Source organism: Pelobates fuscus, chromosome 3 (assembly GCF_036172605.1).
Source record: "Pelobates fuscus isolate aPelFus1 chromosome 3, aPelFus1.pri, whole genome shotgun sequence".
NCBI classification, from domain to species: Eukaryota; Metazoa; Chordata; class Amphibia; order Anura; family Pelobatidae; genus Pelobates; species Pelobates fuscus.
Window position 1 is genome coordinate 418,655,051 of NC_086319.1, and position 17,321 is coordinate 418,672,371.

At 42.2% G+C, this 17,321-nt stretch overlaps 1 protein-coding gene across 1 annotated transcript in view; it reads right to left on the bottom strand.

Moving 5' to 3' along the window:
• Positions 1-4,695: 4,695 nt before the first annotated feature.
• Positions 4,696-17,321, bottom strand: part of NFAM1 (NFAT activating protein with ITAM motif 1) — a 66,067-nt gene continuing 53,441 nt past the window's right edge. The window contains exons 6-7 of the mRNA XM_063449775.1: positions 7,523-7,609; positions 4,696-4,765 (exon numbers count right to left, since the gene is read on the bottom strand). Coding sequence (XP_063305845.1) covers positions 4,712-4,765; positions 7,523-7,609 — 141 coding nt within the window. The 3' untranslated portion in view covers positions 4,696-4,711. The remainder of the gene's footprint in view (positions 4,766-7,522; positions 7,610-17,321) is intronic.

Genomic DNA, 17,321 nt, shown 5'->3' on the forward strand with positions numbered 1-17,321 from the left:
TATATAAGAACAATAAAAATACAGCTCTGTCTGTTCCTGCTTGACCCTCAAAACAGAGCCTTGTCTCGTTCTTGGGGGGGATTTATTGTATGCTGGAGTGTAAATCTATTTGTATGGTTTTTCCTATTCGGCTGTTTACAGCATTCGTATGGTTTCCTGTTCGGCGGATTGGTGTCTTTGGTAGCTGCCTGTATATCTGGAAGGGGAATATTTACTAAATGGCTTTTAACCCCTTTTATGCCCGGGGTGCCGTTACACCTCACTCTTCCAAAACCCATCAATGCAGCCTAACCTCACTCATCCAAACCCCATCACTACAACCTAACCTCATTCATCCAGACCCCATCAATACAATCTAACCTCACTCATCCAAACCCCATCAATACAACTGTCACGTGGCCGCCCACCTGGCTGGGTTTGAACTCACATTTCCAGCATTCCAGTCAGGTTCTCTGCCATGCTGTCCACCAGGGGGCTTCAGTTTCTGTTTGCATTTTTCTGCTTCCTGACCCCTTGCCTGGATTAAGCAGTACTGACCCACCTGCAGCCCTTTTCCAATTAGGGTCAGCTGCACCTTATTAACAGGCTGTAAAAGCCAGCCCTGCCTGAGACCTAGTATCTGGTCATTTTGCCTGTTTGGTGTTTACTGCCGGATCTTTGCTTCGCTACTGACTGATTGCCTGGACTCTGACCTCTGCCTGCCTTACCGACTTCGTTACTCCACTGCTTCTTGTCTGACCCTGCCATTGGATTTCCCCTTAATCTGTACTGCGCTTCTGGATTTTGCCTCCTTCCTGTGCCATCTCCTGCAACTGGGTTCCAACTCCTGGTAAACTGCGACATAAGTCCCCTGGTGACTGTTACATAATGACCAGATCTTTACCATGTAGCCAGCGGAGAGGATGAATGTCCTGAGTACAGCCTAACCTCACTCATCCAAACCCCATCAATACAGCCTAACCTCACTCATCCAAACCCCATCAATACAACCTAACCTCACACTTCCAACCCCCATCAATGCAGCCTAACCGATCTCATTCAAACCCCATCAATACAACCTAACCTCACTCTTCCAAACTTCATCAATACAACCTGACCTCACACTTCCAACCCCCATCAATACAACCTAACCTCACTCTTCCAAACCCCATTAATACAGCCTGACCTCACTCTTCCAACCCCTTCAATGCATCCTAACCTCACTCTTCCAACCCCTTCAATGCATCCTAACCTCACTCTTCCAAACCCCATCAATACAACCTAACCTCACTCTTCCAAACCCCATTAATACAGCCTGACCTCACTCTTCCAACCCCTTCAATGCATCCTAACCTCACTCTTTCAACCCCTTCAATGCATCCTAACCTATCTCATCCAAACCCCATAAATACAGTTTAACCTCACTCTTCCAAACCCCAACAATGCAGCCTAACCTTACTCATTCAAGCCCCATCAATACAACATCACCTCGCTCTTCCAAACCCCATCAATACAGATTAACCTCACTCTTCCAAACCCCATCAATACAGCCTGACCTCACTCTTCCAACCCCATCAATACATCCTAACCTCACTCTTCCAAACCCCATCAATACAGCCTAACCTATCTCATCCAAACCCCATAAATACAGTTTAACCTCACTCTTCCAAACCCCAACGATGCAGCCTAACCTTACTCATCCAAGCCCCATCAATACAACATCACCTCGCTCTTCCAAACCCCATCAATACAGATTAACCTCACTCTTCCAAACCCCATCAATACAGCCTAACCTCACTCATCCAAACCCCATTAATACAACCTGACCTCACTCTTCCAACCCCCATCAATGCAGCCTAACCTCACTCTTCCAAACCCCATCAATACAGATTAACCTCACTCTTCCAAACCCCATCAATACAGCCTAACCTCACTCATCCAAACCCCATTAATACAACCTGACCTCACTCTTCCAACCCCCATCAATGCAGCCTAACCTCACTCTTCCAAACCCCATCAATACAGATTAACCTCACTCTTCCAAACCCCATCAATGCAGCCTAACCTCACTCTTCCAAACCCGATCAGTACAGCCTAACCTCACTCATCCAAACCCCATCAATACAGCCTAACCTATCTCATCCAAACCCCATAAATACAGTTTAACCTCACTCTTCCAAACCCCAACGATGCAGCCTAACCTTACTCATCCAAGCCCCATCAATACAACCTAACCTCACTCTTCCAAACCCCATCAATACAGATTAACCTCACTCTTCCAAACCCCATCAATACAGCCTAACCTCACTCATCCAAACCCCATTAATACAACCTGACCTCACTCTTCTAAACCCCATCAAATACAGCCTGACCTCACTCATCCAAACCCCATCAATACAGCCCAACTTCACTCATCCAGATCCCATAAATACAACCTAACCTCACTTTTCTAAGCCCCATTAATACAGCCTAACCTCACACTTCCAAACCCCATAAATACAGATTAACCTCACGCTTCCAAACCCCATCAATACCTCACTCTTCTAAACCCCATTAATAGAGCCTAACCTCACTCATCCAAACCCCATCAATACAGCCTGACCTCACTCATCCAAACTTCATCAATACAGCCTATACCTGCTCTTCCAAACCCCATCAATGCAGCCTAACCTCATTCTTCCCTATTCCACCAATATAACCTATCCTCCTTACTCTTCCCACTCCCACGAAGTCCTCACTCTGTCCTCACTCTGTCCTCACTCTTCCCAACCCAGCCAATACATACTATCTTCACTCTTTCCAATCCCATTAATTCCCAAATCAGTACCCCATACATCTATTTTTTAGACCTTTAGCATTCACATCGAACCTAGCTTTTTCCATTATAACCATTTATGTGACCAATACAGGGCAACTAACCAGTTCTCACTATTTCCCAGATCCATACCTCCTGCATGTAACCATTTTGTTAGGTGTATTCCCCAGTACATTTAACCTCTCTCTTCCCAGTTTTATCAATTCCCAAATCCATCCCTCATACATTCAACAATTTACAAGAGAAGTTGTAGAAAATACATTTATTTTTATTGAGAACACATACTATATAAAGACATTTGCCATCAGAAACATAATCAATAATACGGAGTGTGGAGCTTGTCCACATTTTCCATTTTTATAAATAAAAGATAAAAAGGACAACTATAGGAAGAGGAAGCGAGAGAGAAAGCGAAAGGATTAAAAGGACCAATGAGAAAAGGTGACCAGTTGCGTAGGAGGAGGTTCCATTTCTAGAATCACTGGCCTATATAACTGATTCTGAGGTGTTTCGTACTGCAAATGGCCTCACGCGTATAAACAACATTTTAAGGATAATGTACGGTTGGGGCAGACTGTCTCCAAAATATAGCAATCAGCACTCATGTAGAGGTAGAACGTATTCACAATCTGAATTGTTGGCATTGAGCGTGGCAAATTTGGGTCTGGTTTAATGTTTGAAATAAGTTGAAATACTTCACTCCACAAACGGGCAGTTTGGGGATCTGTCCACCAAACGTGGAGACATGTTTGAGTTTCTCCGCACTATATGGGTGCACAGACTGGATACATTCGAATATATGTACAGGAGTATATGCAGGCCTAGATACCCCAGGTTAAGACATTGTAGGCATTTCCATTGATCTATTTAATTATTTAAACTAGAATATTTTATGTATTTATACACTAATTGGGGTTATTTACCAAAAACTGATTGTGGAGAAATGACAACGGCAGGGATTCTATGAGGAGGTGGAAATGTTCGGTAGGGATTCTGTGAGGAGGTGGAAATGTTCGGTAGGGATTCTGTGAGGAGGTGGAAATGTTCGGTAGGGATTCTGTGAGGAGGTGGAAATGTTCGGTAGGGATTGCGTGAGGAGGTGGAAATTTTCGGTAGGGATTCTGTGAGGAGGTGGAAGTGTTTGGCTGAGATTCTGTGAGGAGGTGAAAATGTTTGGCAGGGATTCCGTGAGGAGGTGGAAGTCTTTGGCAGGAATTCTGTCAGGAGGTGGAAGTGTTCAGTGGGGATTCTGTGAGGAGGTGGAAATGTTCGGTAGGGATTCTGTGAGGAGGTGGAAATGTTCGGTAGGGATTCTGTGAGGAGGTGGAAGTGTTCAGCGGGGATTCTGTGAGGAGGTGGAAGTGTTCGGCTGAGATTCTGTGAGGAGGTGGAAGTGTTCGGCTGAGATTCTGTGAGGAGGTGGAAGTGTTCGGCTGAGATTCTGTGAGGAGGTGGAAGTGTTCAGCTGGGATTCTGTGAGGAGGTGGAAGTGTTCGGCTGAGATTCTGTGAGGAGGTGGAAGCGTTCAGCGGGGATTCTACAAGGAGGTGTCAGGTACTTTTCAAGATGCAAAGGTTAAGTATTGTACAAGATGGAGAGAGCCGGGACTCCATGAAGTAGGTCTTTGGCTAGAATTTTATACCGTGTAGACAGCGGTCTGCAGGGATTGTTTTGTATTTCATAGATTCATCTGCAAACTCTCCTAATTGGTCTATTTCATGGAAGCAGCAGGGGATCTTTGTTCACAGAAATTTGTTTAAAAAACTAAATTTTGTTTACTTTAAAAAAAGCAATTTAAATGTGATTTCCCTGTTACAAAGGTTAAAATAAAAGTCATGTTCGGCGCTGCTTATTTCTCGTATTTAGCTCCGTAGCTCTAATATCTAGCAACAAACAAGACACTGTAAGCAGCTCCCGCTAGTGATTAAGGTTCTCGTAGACCATGTTATTGTCTTCAGATCTCTGTGGCTTCTACAAGTACAAAGAAACCGTATTATTTTCTATACATATTACATAGAAACACTACTACACCAAATTAATCACAGCAGTGCCAGCCGCCCCCTCATACTACAACACCATGCAATATATATACTACTACACCATGCAATATATACAATGCTACACCATGCCATATATACACTGCTACACCATGCAATATATACACACTGCTACACCATGCAATATATACACTGCTACACCATGCAATATATACACTGCTACACCATGCAATATATACACTGCTACACCATGCAATATATACACTGCTACACCATGCAATATATACACTGCTACACCATGCAATATATATACTGCTACACCATGCAATATATACACTGCTACACCATGCAATATATACACTGCTACACCATGCAATATATACACTGCTACACCATGCAATATATACACTGCTACACCATGCAATATATACACTGCTACACCATGCAATATATACACTGCTACACCATGCAATATATACACTGCTACACCATGCAATATATACACTGCTACACCATGCAATATATACACTACTACACCATGCAATATATATACTGCTACACCATGCAATATATACACACTGCTACACCATGCAATATATACACTGCTACACCATGCAATATATACACTGCTACACCATGCAATATATACACACTGCTACACCATGCAATATATACACTGCTACACCATGCAATATATACACTGCTACACCATGCAATATATATACACTGCTACACCATGCAATATATACACTGCTACACCATGCAATATATACGCTGCTACACCATGCAATATATACGCTGCTACACCATGCAATATATACGCTGCTACACCATGCAATATATACACTGCTACACCATGCAATATATACACTGCTACACCATGCAATATATACACTGCTACACCATGCAATATATACACTGCTACACCATGCAATATATACACTGCTACACCATGCAATATATACACTGCTACACCATGCAAAATATACACTGCTACACCATGCAATATATACACTGCTACACCATGCAATATATACACTGCTACACCATGCAATATATACACTGCTACACCATGCCATATATACACTGCTACACCATGCAATATATACACTGCTACACCATGCAATATATACACTGCTACACCATGCAATATATACACTGCTACACCATGCAATATATACACTGCTACACCATGCAATATATACACTACTACACCATGCAATATATACACTGCTACACCATGCAATATATACACTACTACACCATGCAATATATATACTGCTACACCTTGCAATATATACACTGCTACACCATGCAATTTATACACTGCTACACCATGCAATTTATACACTGCTACACCATGCAATATATACATTACTACACCATGCAATATATATACACTGCTACACCATGCAATATATACACTGCTACACCATGCAATATATACACTGCTACACCATGCAATATATACACTGCTACACCATGCAATATATACACTGCTACACCATGCAATATATACACTACTACACCATGCAATTTATACACTACTACACCATGCAATTTATACACTGCTACACCATGCAATATATACACTATTACACCATGCAATTTATACACTGCTACACCATGCCATGTGTACACTGCTACACCATGCAATATATATACTGCTACACCATGCAATATATACACTGCTACACCATGCAATATATACACTGCTACACCATGCAATATATACACTGCTACACCATGCAATATATACACTGCTACACCATGCAATATATACACTGCTACACCATGCAATATATACACTGCTACACCATGCAATATATACACTGCTACACCATGCAATATATACACTGCTACACCATGCAATATACACACTGCTACACCATGCAATATATACACTGCTACACCATGCAATATATACACTGCTAAACCATGCAATATATACACACTGCTACACCATGCAATATATACACACTGCTACACCATGCAATATATACATTACTACACCATGCAATATATATACACTGCTACACCATGCAATATATACACTGCTACACCATGCAATATATACACTGCTACACCATGCAATATATACACTGCTACACCATGCAATATATACACACTGCTACACCATGCAATTTATACACTGCTACACCATGCAATATATACACGATTACACCATGCAATATAAACACACTGCTACACCATGCAATATATACACTGCTACACCATGCAATATATACACACTGCTACACCATGCAATTTATACATTACTACACCATGCAATATATATACACTGCTACACCATGCAATATATACACTGCTACACCATGCAATATATACACTGCTACACCATGCAATATATACACTGCTACACCATGCAATATATACACACTGCTACACCATGCAATTTATACACTGCTACACCATGCAATATATACACGATTACACCATGCAATATAAACACACTGCTACACCATGCAATATATACACTGCTACACCATGCAATATATACACACTGCTACACCATGCAATTTATACACTGCTACACCATGCAATATATACACGATTACACCATGCAATATAAACACTGCTACACCATGCAATATATACACTGCTACACCATGCAATATATACACTGCTACACCATGCAATATATACACTGCTACACCATGCAATATATACACTGCTACACCATGCCATTACAGAGTGTCAGACAAATTACCATATTATGATGGAGTTGGGGTTTTTCTGCTAGTGGAGGTTTTTCTTTCCTTTCCGGTTTCTTCTTTCGATTACTACTGTGTTTTATCTGAAAATATTAAGCACATAGAGAAAGCTCACTTTGGTGAATCGAAGGTATTATTTCAATGTAAATTGCTTTAATTTATCCTTCCGACAGCTGCTAGATGTATCATTATACAGAGCGCTGTGTTCATTATCAGTGTATAGATACTCAGTATCATTATACAGAGCGGTGTGTTCATAATCAGTGTATAGATACTCAGTATCATTATACAGAGCGGTGTGTTCATTATCAGTGTATAGATACTCAGTATCATTATACAGAGCGCTGTGTTCATTATCAGTGTATAGATACTCAGTATCATTATACAGAGCGGTGTGTTCATAATCAGTGTATAGATACTCAGTATCATTATACAGAGCGCTGTGTTCATAATCAGTGTATAGATACTCAGTATCATTATACAGAGCGGTGTGTTCATAATCAGTGTATAGATACTCAGTATCATTATACAGAGCGCTGTGTTCATTATCAGTGTATAGATACTCAGTATCATTATACAGAGCGCTGTGTTCATTATCAGCGTATAGATAATCAGTATTATTATACAGAGTGTTGTGTTCATTATCAGTGTATAGATACTCAGCATCATTATACAGAGCGGTGTGTTCATTATCAGTGTATAGATACTCAGTATCATTATACAGAGCGGTGTGTTCATAATCAGTGTATAGATACTCAGTATCATTATACAGAGCGGTGTGTTCATTATCAGTGTATAGATACTCAGTATCATTATACAGAGCGCTGTGTTCATTATCAGTGTATAGATACTCAGTATCATTATACAGAGCGGTGTGTTCATAATCAGTGTATAGATACTCAGTATCATTATACAGAGCGCTGTGTTCATTATCAGTGTATAGATACTCAGTATCATTATACAGAGCGCTGTGTTCATAATCAGTGTATAGATACTCAGTATCATTATACAGAGCGGCGTGTTCATTATCAGTGTATAGATACTCGGGATCATTATACAGAGTGTTGTGTTCATTATCAGTGTATAGATACTCAGGATCATTATACAGAGCGGTGTGTTCATTATCAGTGTATAGATACTCAGTATCATTATACAGAGCACTGTGTTCATTATCAGTGTATAGATACTCAGTATCATTATACAGAGCGCTGTTTTCATTATCAGTGTATAGATACTCAGTATCATTATGCAGAGCGCTGTGTTCATTATCAGTGTATAGATACTCCGTATCATTATACAGAGCGCTGTGTTCATTATCAGCGTATAGATACTCAGTATCATTATACAGAGCGGTGTGTTCATAATCAGTGTATAGATACTCAGTATCATTATACAGAGCGCTGTGTTCATTATCAGTGTATAGATACTCAGTATCATTATACAGAGCGCTGTGTTCATTATCAGCGTATAGATACTCAGTATTATTATACAGAGTGTTGTGTTCATTATCAGTGTATAGATACTCAGCATCATTATACAGAGCGGTGTGTTCATTATCAGTGTATAGATACTCCATATCATTATACAGAGCGCTGTGTTCATTATCAGTGTATAGATACTCAGTATCATTATACAGAGCGCTGTGTTCATTATCAGTGTATAGATACTCAGTATCATTATACAGAGCGCTGTGTTCATTATCAGTGTATAGATACTCAGTATCATTATACAGAGCACTGTGTTCATTATCAGTGTATAGATACTCAGTATCATTATACAGAGCGCTGTGTTCATTATCAGTGTATAGATACTCAGTATCATTATACAGAGCGGTGTGTTCATTATCAGTGTATAGATACTCAGTATCATTATACAGAGCGCTGTGTTCATTATCAGTGTATAGATACTCAGTATCATTATACAGAGTGGTGTGTTCATTATCAGTGTATAGATACTCGGTATCATTATACAGAGTTGTGACGAGAGCAATCTCGCCACATTGCATTGGAGAAGCCTGGCTGCCCGCCTGCTGCCTTTGGACTATGGCCCTGGGAGATTGGGCCCTTTAAAAACAGTATGCGGCCATACCAGAGTGTATGTCACTCATTTTGGCCCTTTAAATACAGTGGGGTTATTTGGTACTTGCCCTGTGTGAGCTGTGGTAACCCAGATAGCTATGCCATGGAGCCTATTCGTGTGATTAAAGACTTTGGCTCTATGGCGATTAAACTGTATTCGGTTGGTCTGAGTGCCATTCACCTAATAATGTGCACTCAGACCTGAGCTATCTGGGGATATGTGAAATGTCTGTGTGTTATGTGTAAAATTTGACTTTATGTATTTTAAAGTGTTTTATGTCGTTTTGCAACCATGTGGTTAATGGAGTCTGCCTCTAGTCCTGGATAATTGGATTATGTAACGGACCGTTTCACTTACAAGAGGATAAAACCCAGTTTAGGCGATAATCCCCTTTCCAGATGCACAGGCAGCTACTGCAAACACCATTCTCCCGACTGGAACCACACGAACACTGGAACAGCTGAACAAGAAAAGCAGACATCGGCTTACACTCTTGGCAGTCAGCATACAATCCCATTCCCCCAAAGACCGAGACGACACATCGCTTTGAGGGTTAAGCAAGAACTCTAGACTGGGACACCCAGTCTGGCTTCTATTTCCAACTCACACATACAGGCCACACCCAGGGGGAGGCATAAAATAACCAGTCAGATACATGGTACAACCCACACATCCCCTCCCCTTAGTGTGACACATAATCCCATTATGCATACAGAGTAAAATATACTTTTACACAACTTTCATAACTTTAAAACCATACATCACATTCACATAAAAATACATATCCACAATCAATCCATTCAGGGGAACAACATATTAAAAAATGGCATGAATCCGACCAGGGGTTTAAAAGTTACTAAAAGTATCTTTTGGGCCCTGGCTTGCAGCATGGCACAATCTGGCCCAAACAGAAGTAAAACATCCCCCACAATGCATCCCGGCTTCCTCCCTTCTGCCCTGGAGATAATTGGAGAAGTAATCCAATTATCTAGGACTAGAGTCAGACTCCATTAACCACATGGTTGCAAAAAGACAGTAAAAGACATAAAATTACATACTGATACATTTAACACATAAAACACACATTTCTACATATCCCCAGTTTAACTGAACACATAAATACCTACATAATATTTAAGACAGTATTACTGTGATATGTTACAAAGTCTTAAAGGGACATTAGTCCCAAAAGTCCCAATATGTCCATCGCTGATTTTAAAGGGCCAGTAGCAGCAATATAAATTATTACATGCCCAAATATAGTGTTTATAGAGCAATATGTCCATGGGCCGTAGTCGCAGGGCAGGAGGCTAGCAGCCAGGCCTCTCCAGTTCACAGTGGCGAAGCTGGTTTCGCCACATTTCTCCCCTTTGCCAATTAGACTAACAGGGTACCTGACTTTCTGCCGGTCAGTGCCCTGGTTAGTCCAGCAACCCACCCACGAAACAGAAATAACAGAGCAGCCCACCCACACTAACCGGTTACTACATCTGGGTGAGGAAGGATTTTGTCCAAGTTCTGGTGTTTCACCACTGCTGGGTGGGAGACGGGTAGGCTGCCTTGGTGGGTTGCTGAGGGGGCAGAGACCAGCGGTACTCTGTCCTGTTGCCAGCACTACCACGGGAGTAGTCTGGTGGGCGCCTGGTTGTTGGAGACTGGCTGTCTCCCCTTTAGGTGCACAGCTCGACTGCCGGAGGGGGAGACCGACTGTCTCCCCTTTGGATCCATCACACTGAGGCTGGGGAACAGGACCGACCGTCCCTATCCCTTGTGCTGTAAGTGCAGAGACTACGGTCCCATCTGCACAGTTGTGGGGCTTAACATCTCCCCTTGGTGGGTTAGGTTGCCGTGGGAGAGAGGGTGTAACAAGTTCCTCTCTCTTGATGGCAAACTGCTGCTGGGGAGAAAGGATGGCACCTTCTGCTCCCTGGGGTACACACTGCCGCTGGGGAGGAAGGATTGCACCTTCTGCTCCCTGAGGTACACACTGCCGCTGGGGAGGGAGGACGCTGCTCTCCTCTCCCTTCACCTCACCCTGCCTTCCTGGCACATCACTTTGTTGCTGGGGGGCAGGAACAACAACCTCTGCCCCCTGTAACTCAGCCTGCTGCTGGGGAGGATGGACGACACCATCAGCTCCCGGAGACACACACTGCCGCTGGGGGGGAAGGACTGCACCTTCTGCTCCCTGGGGCACACACTGCCGCTGGGGAGGGAGGACGCTGCTCTCCTCTCCCTTCCCTTCACACTGCCTTCTTGGCATATCACTTTGCTGCTGGGGGGCAGGAACAACAACCTCTGCCCCCTGTAACTCAGCCTGCCGCTGGGGAGGATGGACGACACCATCAGCTCCCGGAGACACACACTGCCGCTGGGGAGGGAGGACGCTGCTCTCCTCTCCCTTTACTTCACACTGCCTTCCTGGCATATCACTTTTCTGCTGGGGGGCAGGAACAACAACCTCTGCCCCCTGTAACTCAGCCTGCCGCTGGGGAGGAAGGACAACACCTTCATCCCCCTGGGACACACACTGCCGCTGGGGAGGAAGGACGGCACCTTCAGCTCTCTGAGATACAATCTGCCGCTGGGGAGGAAGGACGACACCTTTAGCTCCCTGGGACTTACTCTGCCGCTGGGGAGGATGGACGACACCATCAGCTCCCTGGGTTACACACTGCCGCTGGGGATCTGGGCCGACTGCCCAGCATCCCTGTAGGGCCGGTAGAGAGACCTCGGTCCCATCTCCACCTGCCTGTTGTGGTTCCTCACAGGACCAATCTATGAGGACCCCTACTTCGGGTTCTTCCTGCCGCCTCGGGGGGGGGGGCGGCTAACCTCCTCGGATGCAGCCTCTACTCTGCTGCTGTACCACTCTTCCTGCTCATCATACTCTTCGTCCATCTTTGAGTTTTGCTCAGCCATGACCTGGTTCCAGATCCCCTGGAATGTGTCCATGGATATATAACCCCCATACTGGGCCACTTGCTGCCTCACCTTGGCCATAAAATCATCTTCAGCGTCAGAGCCTTCCATACTTGTCTGCTCCAAGTCGCTGGATACCTCTGCTGCCAGGGGCGCTGCACGAATGCTAACGTTGCCCTCAATTTGTAACTCCAAGGAATTGGTGTTCTGTAGCTGTCCTTCTGGCTGTGGGAACAATCCCGCAGCTTGTTGGTTCCTCTGCGTCGTTCGCAGCATGAGGTACGCCTGTACATCGTTGTAGACCCGGTCTGCCATCCGCTCCGCTCGGGCTGGTGAGAATAGAGCCATCCTGCTCCTATATTCCCTGGCAAACTCGGATTCCTCCTCCTCCCTCGGAGGTGCTGCAGCAGCTGCGACTCTGTCTCCTTCCATTTTCCTGATTTCCTTTGTAGATAGGGTCGCTGTACGGATACTAGCGTTGCCCTCAATTTGTAATCCAGAAATGGTGTTGTCTGTAGCTGTCCCTCTGGTTGTAGGAACGATCCCGCCGCTTGCCACCAATTGTAACGGACCGTTTCACTTACAAGAGGATAAAACCCAGTTTAGGCGATAATCCCCTTTCCAGATGCACAGGCAGCTACTGCAAACACCATTCTCCCGACTGGAACCACACGAACACTGGAACAGCTGAACAAGAAAAGCAGACATCGGCTTACACTCTTGGCAGTCAGCATACAATCCCATTCCCCCAAAGACCGAGACGACACATCGCTTTGAGGGTTAAGCAAGAACTCTAGACTGGGACACCCAGTCTGGCTTTTATTTCCAACTCACACATACAGGCCACACCCAGGGGGAGGCATAAAATAACCAGTCAGATACATGGTACAACCCACACATCCCCTCCCCTTAGTGTGACACATAATCCCATTATGCATACAGAGTAAAATATACTTTTACACAACTTTCATAACTTTAAAACCATACATCACATTCACATAAAAAATACATATCCACAATCAATCCATTCAGGGGAACAACATATTAAAAAATGGCATGAATCCGACCAGGGGTTTAAAAGTTACTAAAAGTATCTTTTGGGCCCTGGCTTGCAGCATGGCACAATCTGGCCCAAACAGAAGTAAAACATCCCCCACAATGCATCCCGGCTTCCTCCCTTCTGCCCTGGAGATAATTGGAGAAGTAATCCAATTATCTAGGACTAGAGTCAGACTCCATTAACCACATGGTTGCAAAAAGACAGTAAAAGACATAAAATTACATACTGATACATTTAACACATAAAACACACATTTCTACATATCCCCAGTTTAACTGAACACATAAATACCTACATAATATTTAAGACAGTATTACTGTGATATGTTACAAAGTCTTAAAGGGACATTAGTCCCAAAAGTCCCAATATGTCCATCGCTGATTTTAAAGGGCCAGTAGCAGCAATATAAATTATTACATGCCCAAATATAGTGTTTATAGAGCAATATGTCCATGGGCCGTAGTCGCAGGGCAGGAGGCTAGCAGCCAGGCCTCTCCAGTTCACAGTGGCGAAGCTGGTTTCGCCACAGATTACTTCTCCAATTATCTCCAGGGCAGAAGGGAGGAAACCGGGATGCATTGTGGGGATGTTTTTCTTCTGTTTGAGCCAGATTTTGCCATGCTGCAAGCCAGGGCCCAAAATATACTTTTACTAACTTTTGAACCCCTGGTCTGATTCATGCAATTTTTGAGTATGTTGTTCCCCCGAATGGATTGATTGTGAATATGTTTTTTTATGTGAATGTGATGTATGGTTTTAAAGTTATGAAAGTTGTGTAAAAGTATATTTTGAACTGTATGCATAATGGGATTATGTGTCACACTAAGGGGAGGGGATGTGTGGGAGGTAACATCTATGTCATTGGTTATTTTATGCCTCCCCCTGGGTGTGGCCTGTATGTGTACTCATGTAATAAAAACCAGGCTGGGTGCCCCAGCACCTGAGACCACTGCTTGACCCTCAACACGGAGCCTTGTCTCGTTCTTGGGGGGATTCACTGTATGCTGTTGGAGATTGACTGCTAGGAGTGTAAGCTGATGTCTGCTTTTCCTATTCATCTGCTAGCAGCTATTCGTGAGGTTCCAGCTTGGAGTGCTATCTTATTCCCTGGTATGCAGTTCGGGAGTTTGATGCATTCGCCTGTATCTAGTTCGTGAGTTTTGATGTTCTGCAGTAGCTGTGCCTTTCTGAGAAAAGGGGATTATCGCCTAAACGGATTTTAACCCCTCATATGCTGAAACGGTCCGTTACAAGAGTGTTGTGTTCATTATCAGTGTATAGATACTCAGTATCATTATACAGAGCACTGTGTTCATTATCAGTGTATAGATACTCAGTATCATTATACAGAGCGCTGTGTTCATTATCAGTGTATAGATACTCAGTATCATTATACAGAGCGCTGTGTTCATTATCAGTGTATAGATACTCAGTATCATTATACAGAGCGCTGTGTTCATTATCAGTGTATAGATACTCAGTATCATTATACAGAGCGCTGTGTTCATTATCAGTGTATAGATACTCAGTATCATTATACAGAGCGCTGTGTTCATTATCATTGTATAGATACTCAGTATTATTATACAGAGCGCTCTGTTCATTATCAGTGTATAGATACTCAGTATTATTATACAGAGCGGTGTGTTCATTATCAGTGTATAGATACTCAGTATCATTATACAGAGCGCTGTGTTCATTATCAGTGTATAGATACTCAGTATCATTATACAGAGCGGTGTGTTCATTATCAGTGTATAGATACTCAGAATCATTATACAGAGCGCTGTGTTCATTATCAATGTATAGATACTCAGTATCATTATACAGAGCGGTGTGTTCATTATCAATGTATAGATACTCAGAATCATTATACAGAGCGGTGTGTTCATTATCAATGTATAGATACTCAGTATCATTATGCAGAGCGGGGTGTTCATTATCAGTGTATAGATACTCCGTATCATTATACAGAGCGCTGTGTTCATTATCAGTGTATAGATACTCAGTATCATTATACAGAGCGCTGTGTTCATTATCAGCGCATAGATACTCAGTATCATTATACAGAGCGCTGTGTTCATTATCAGTGTATAGATACTCAGGATCATTATACAGAGCGCTGTGTTCATTATCAATGTATACATACTCCATATCATTATACAGAGCGGTGTGTTCATTATCAATGTATAGATACTCATAATCATTATACAGAGCGGTGTGTTAATTATCAATGTATAGATACTCAGTATCATTATACAGAGCGCTGTGTTCATTATCAATGTATAGATACTCAGTATCATTATACAGAGCGCTGTGTTCATTATCAGTGTATAGATACTCGGTATCATTATACAGAGCGCTGTTCATTATCAATGTATAGATACTCAGTATCATTATACAGAGCGCTGTGTTCATTATCAATGTATAGATACTCAGTATCATTATACAAAGCGTTGTGTTCATTATCAGCGTATATATACTCAGTATCATTATACAGAGCGCTGTGTTCATTATCAGTATATAGATACTCAGTATCATTATACAGAGCGCTGTGTTCATTATCAGTGTATAGATACTCAGTATCATTATACAGAGCCGTGTGTTCATTATCAGTGTATAGATACTCTGTATTATTATACAGAGAAGCGTGTTCATTATCAGTGTATAGATACTCAGTATTATTATACAGAGCGGTGTGTTCATTATCAGTGTATAGATACTCAGTATCATTATACAGAGCCGTGTGTTCATTATCAGTGTATAGATACTCAGTATCATTATACAGAGCCGTGTGTTCATTATCAGTGTATAGATACTCAGTATCATTATACAGAGCGCTGTGTTCATTATCAGTGTATAGATACTCAGTATCATTATACAGAGCGCTGTGTTCATAATCAGTGTATAGATACTCAGTATCATTATACAGAGCGGCGTGTTCATTATCAGTGTATAGATACTCGGGATCATTATACAGAGTGTTGTGTTCATTATCAGTGTATAGATACTCAGGATCATTATACAGAGCGGTGTGTTCATTATCAGTGTATAGATACTCAGTATCATTATACAGAGCACTGTGTTCATTATCAGTGTATAGATACTCAGTATCATTATACAGAGCGCTGTTTTCATTATCAGTGTATAGATACTCAGTATCATTATGCAGAGCGCTGTGTTCATTATCAGTGTATAGATACTCCGTATCATTATACAGAGCGCTGTGTTCATTATCAGCGTATAGATACTCAGTATCATTATACAGAGCGGTGTGTTCATAATCAGTGTATAGATACTCAGTATCATTATACAGAGCGCTGTGTTCATTATCAGTGTATAGATACTCAGTATCATTATACAGAGCGCTGTGTTCATTATCAGCGTATAGATACTCAGTATTATTATACAGAGTGTTGTGTTCATTATCAGTGTATAGATACTCAGCATCATTATACAGAGCGGTGTGTTCATTATCAGTGTATAGATACTCATTATCATTATACAGAGCGCTGTGTTCATTATCAGTGTATAGATACTCAGTATCATTATACAGAGCGCTGTGTTCATTATCAGTGTATAGATACTCAGTATCATTATACAGAGCGCTGTGTTCATTATCAGTGTATAGATACTCAGTATCATTATACAGAGCACTGTGTTCATTATCAGTGTATAGATACTCAGTATCATTATACAGAGCGCTGTGTTCATTATCAGTGTATAGATACTCA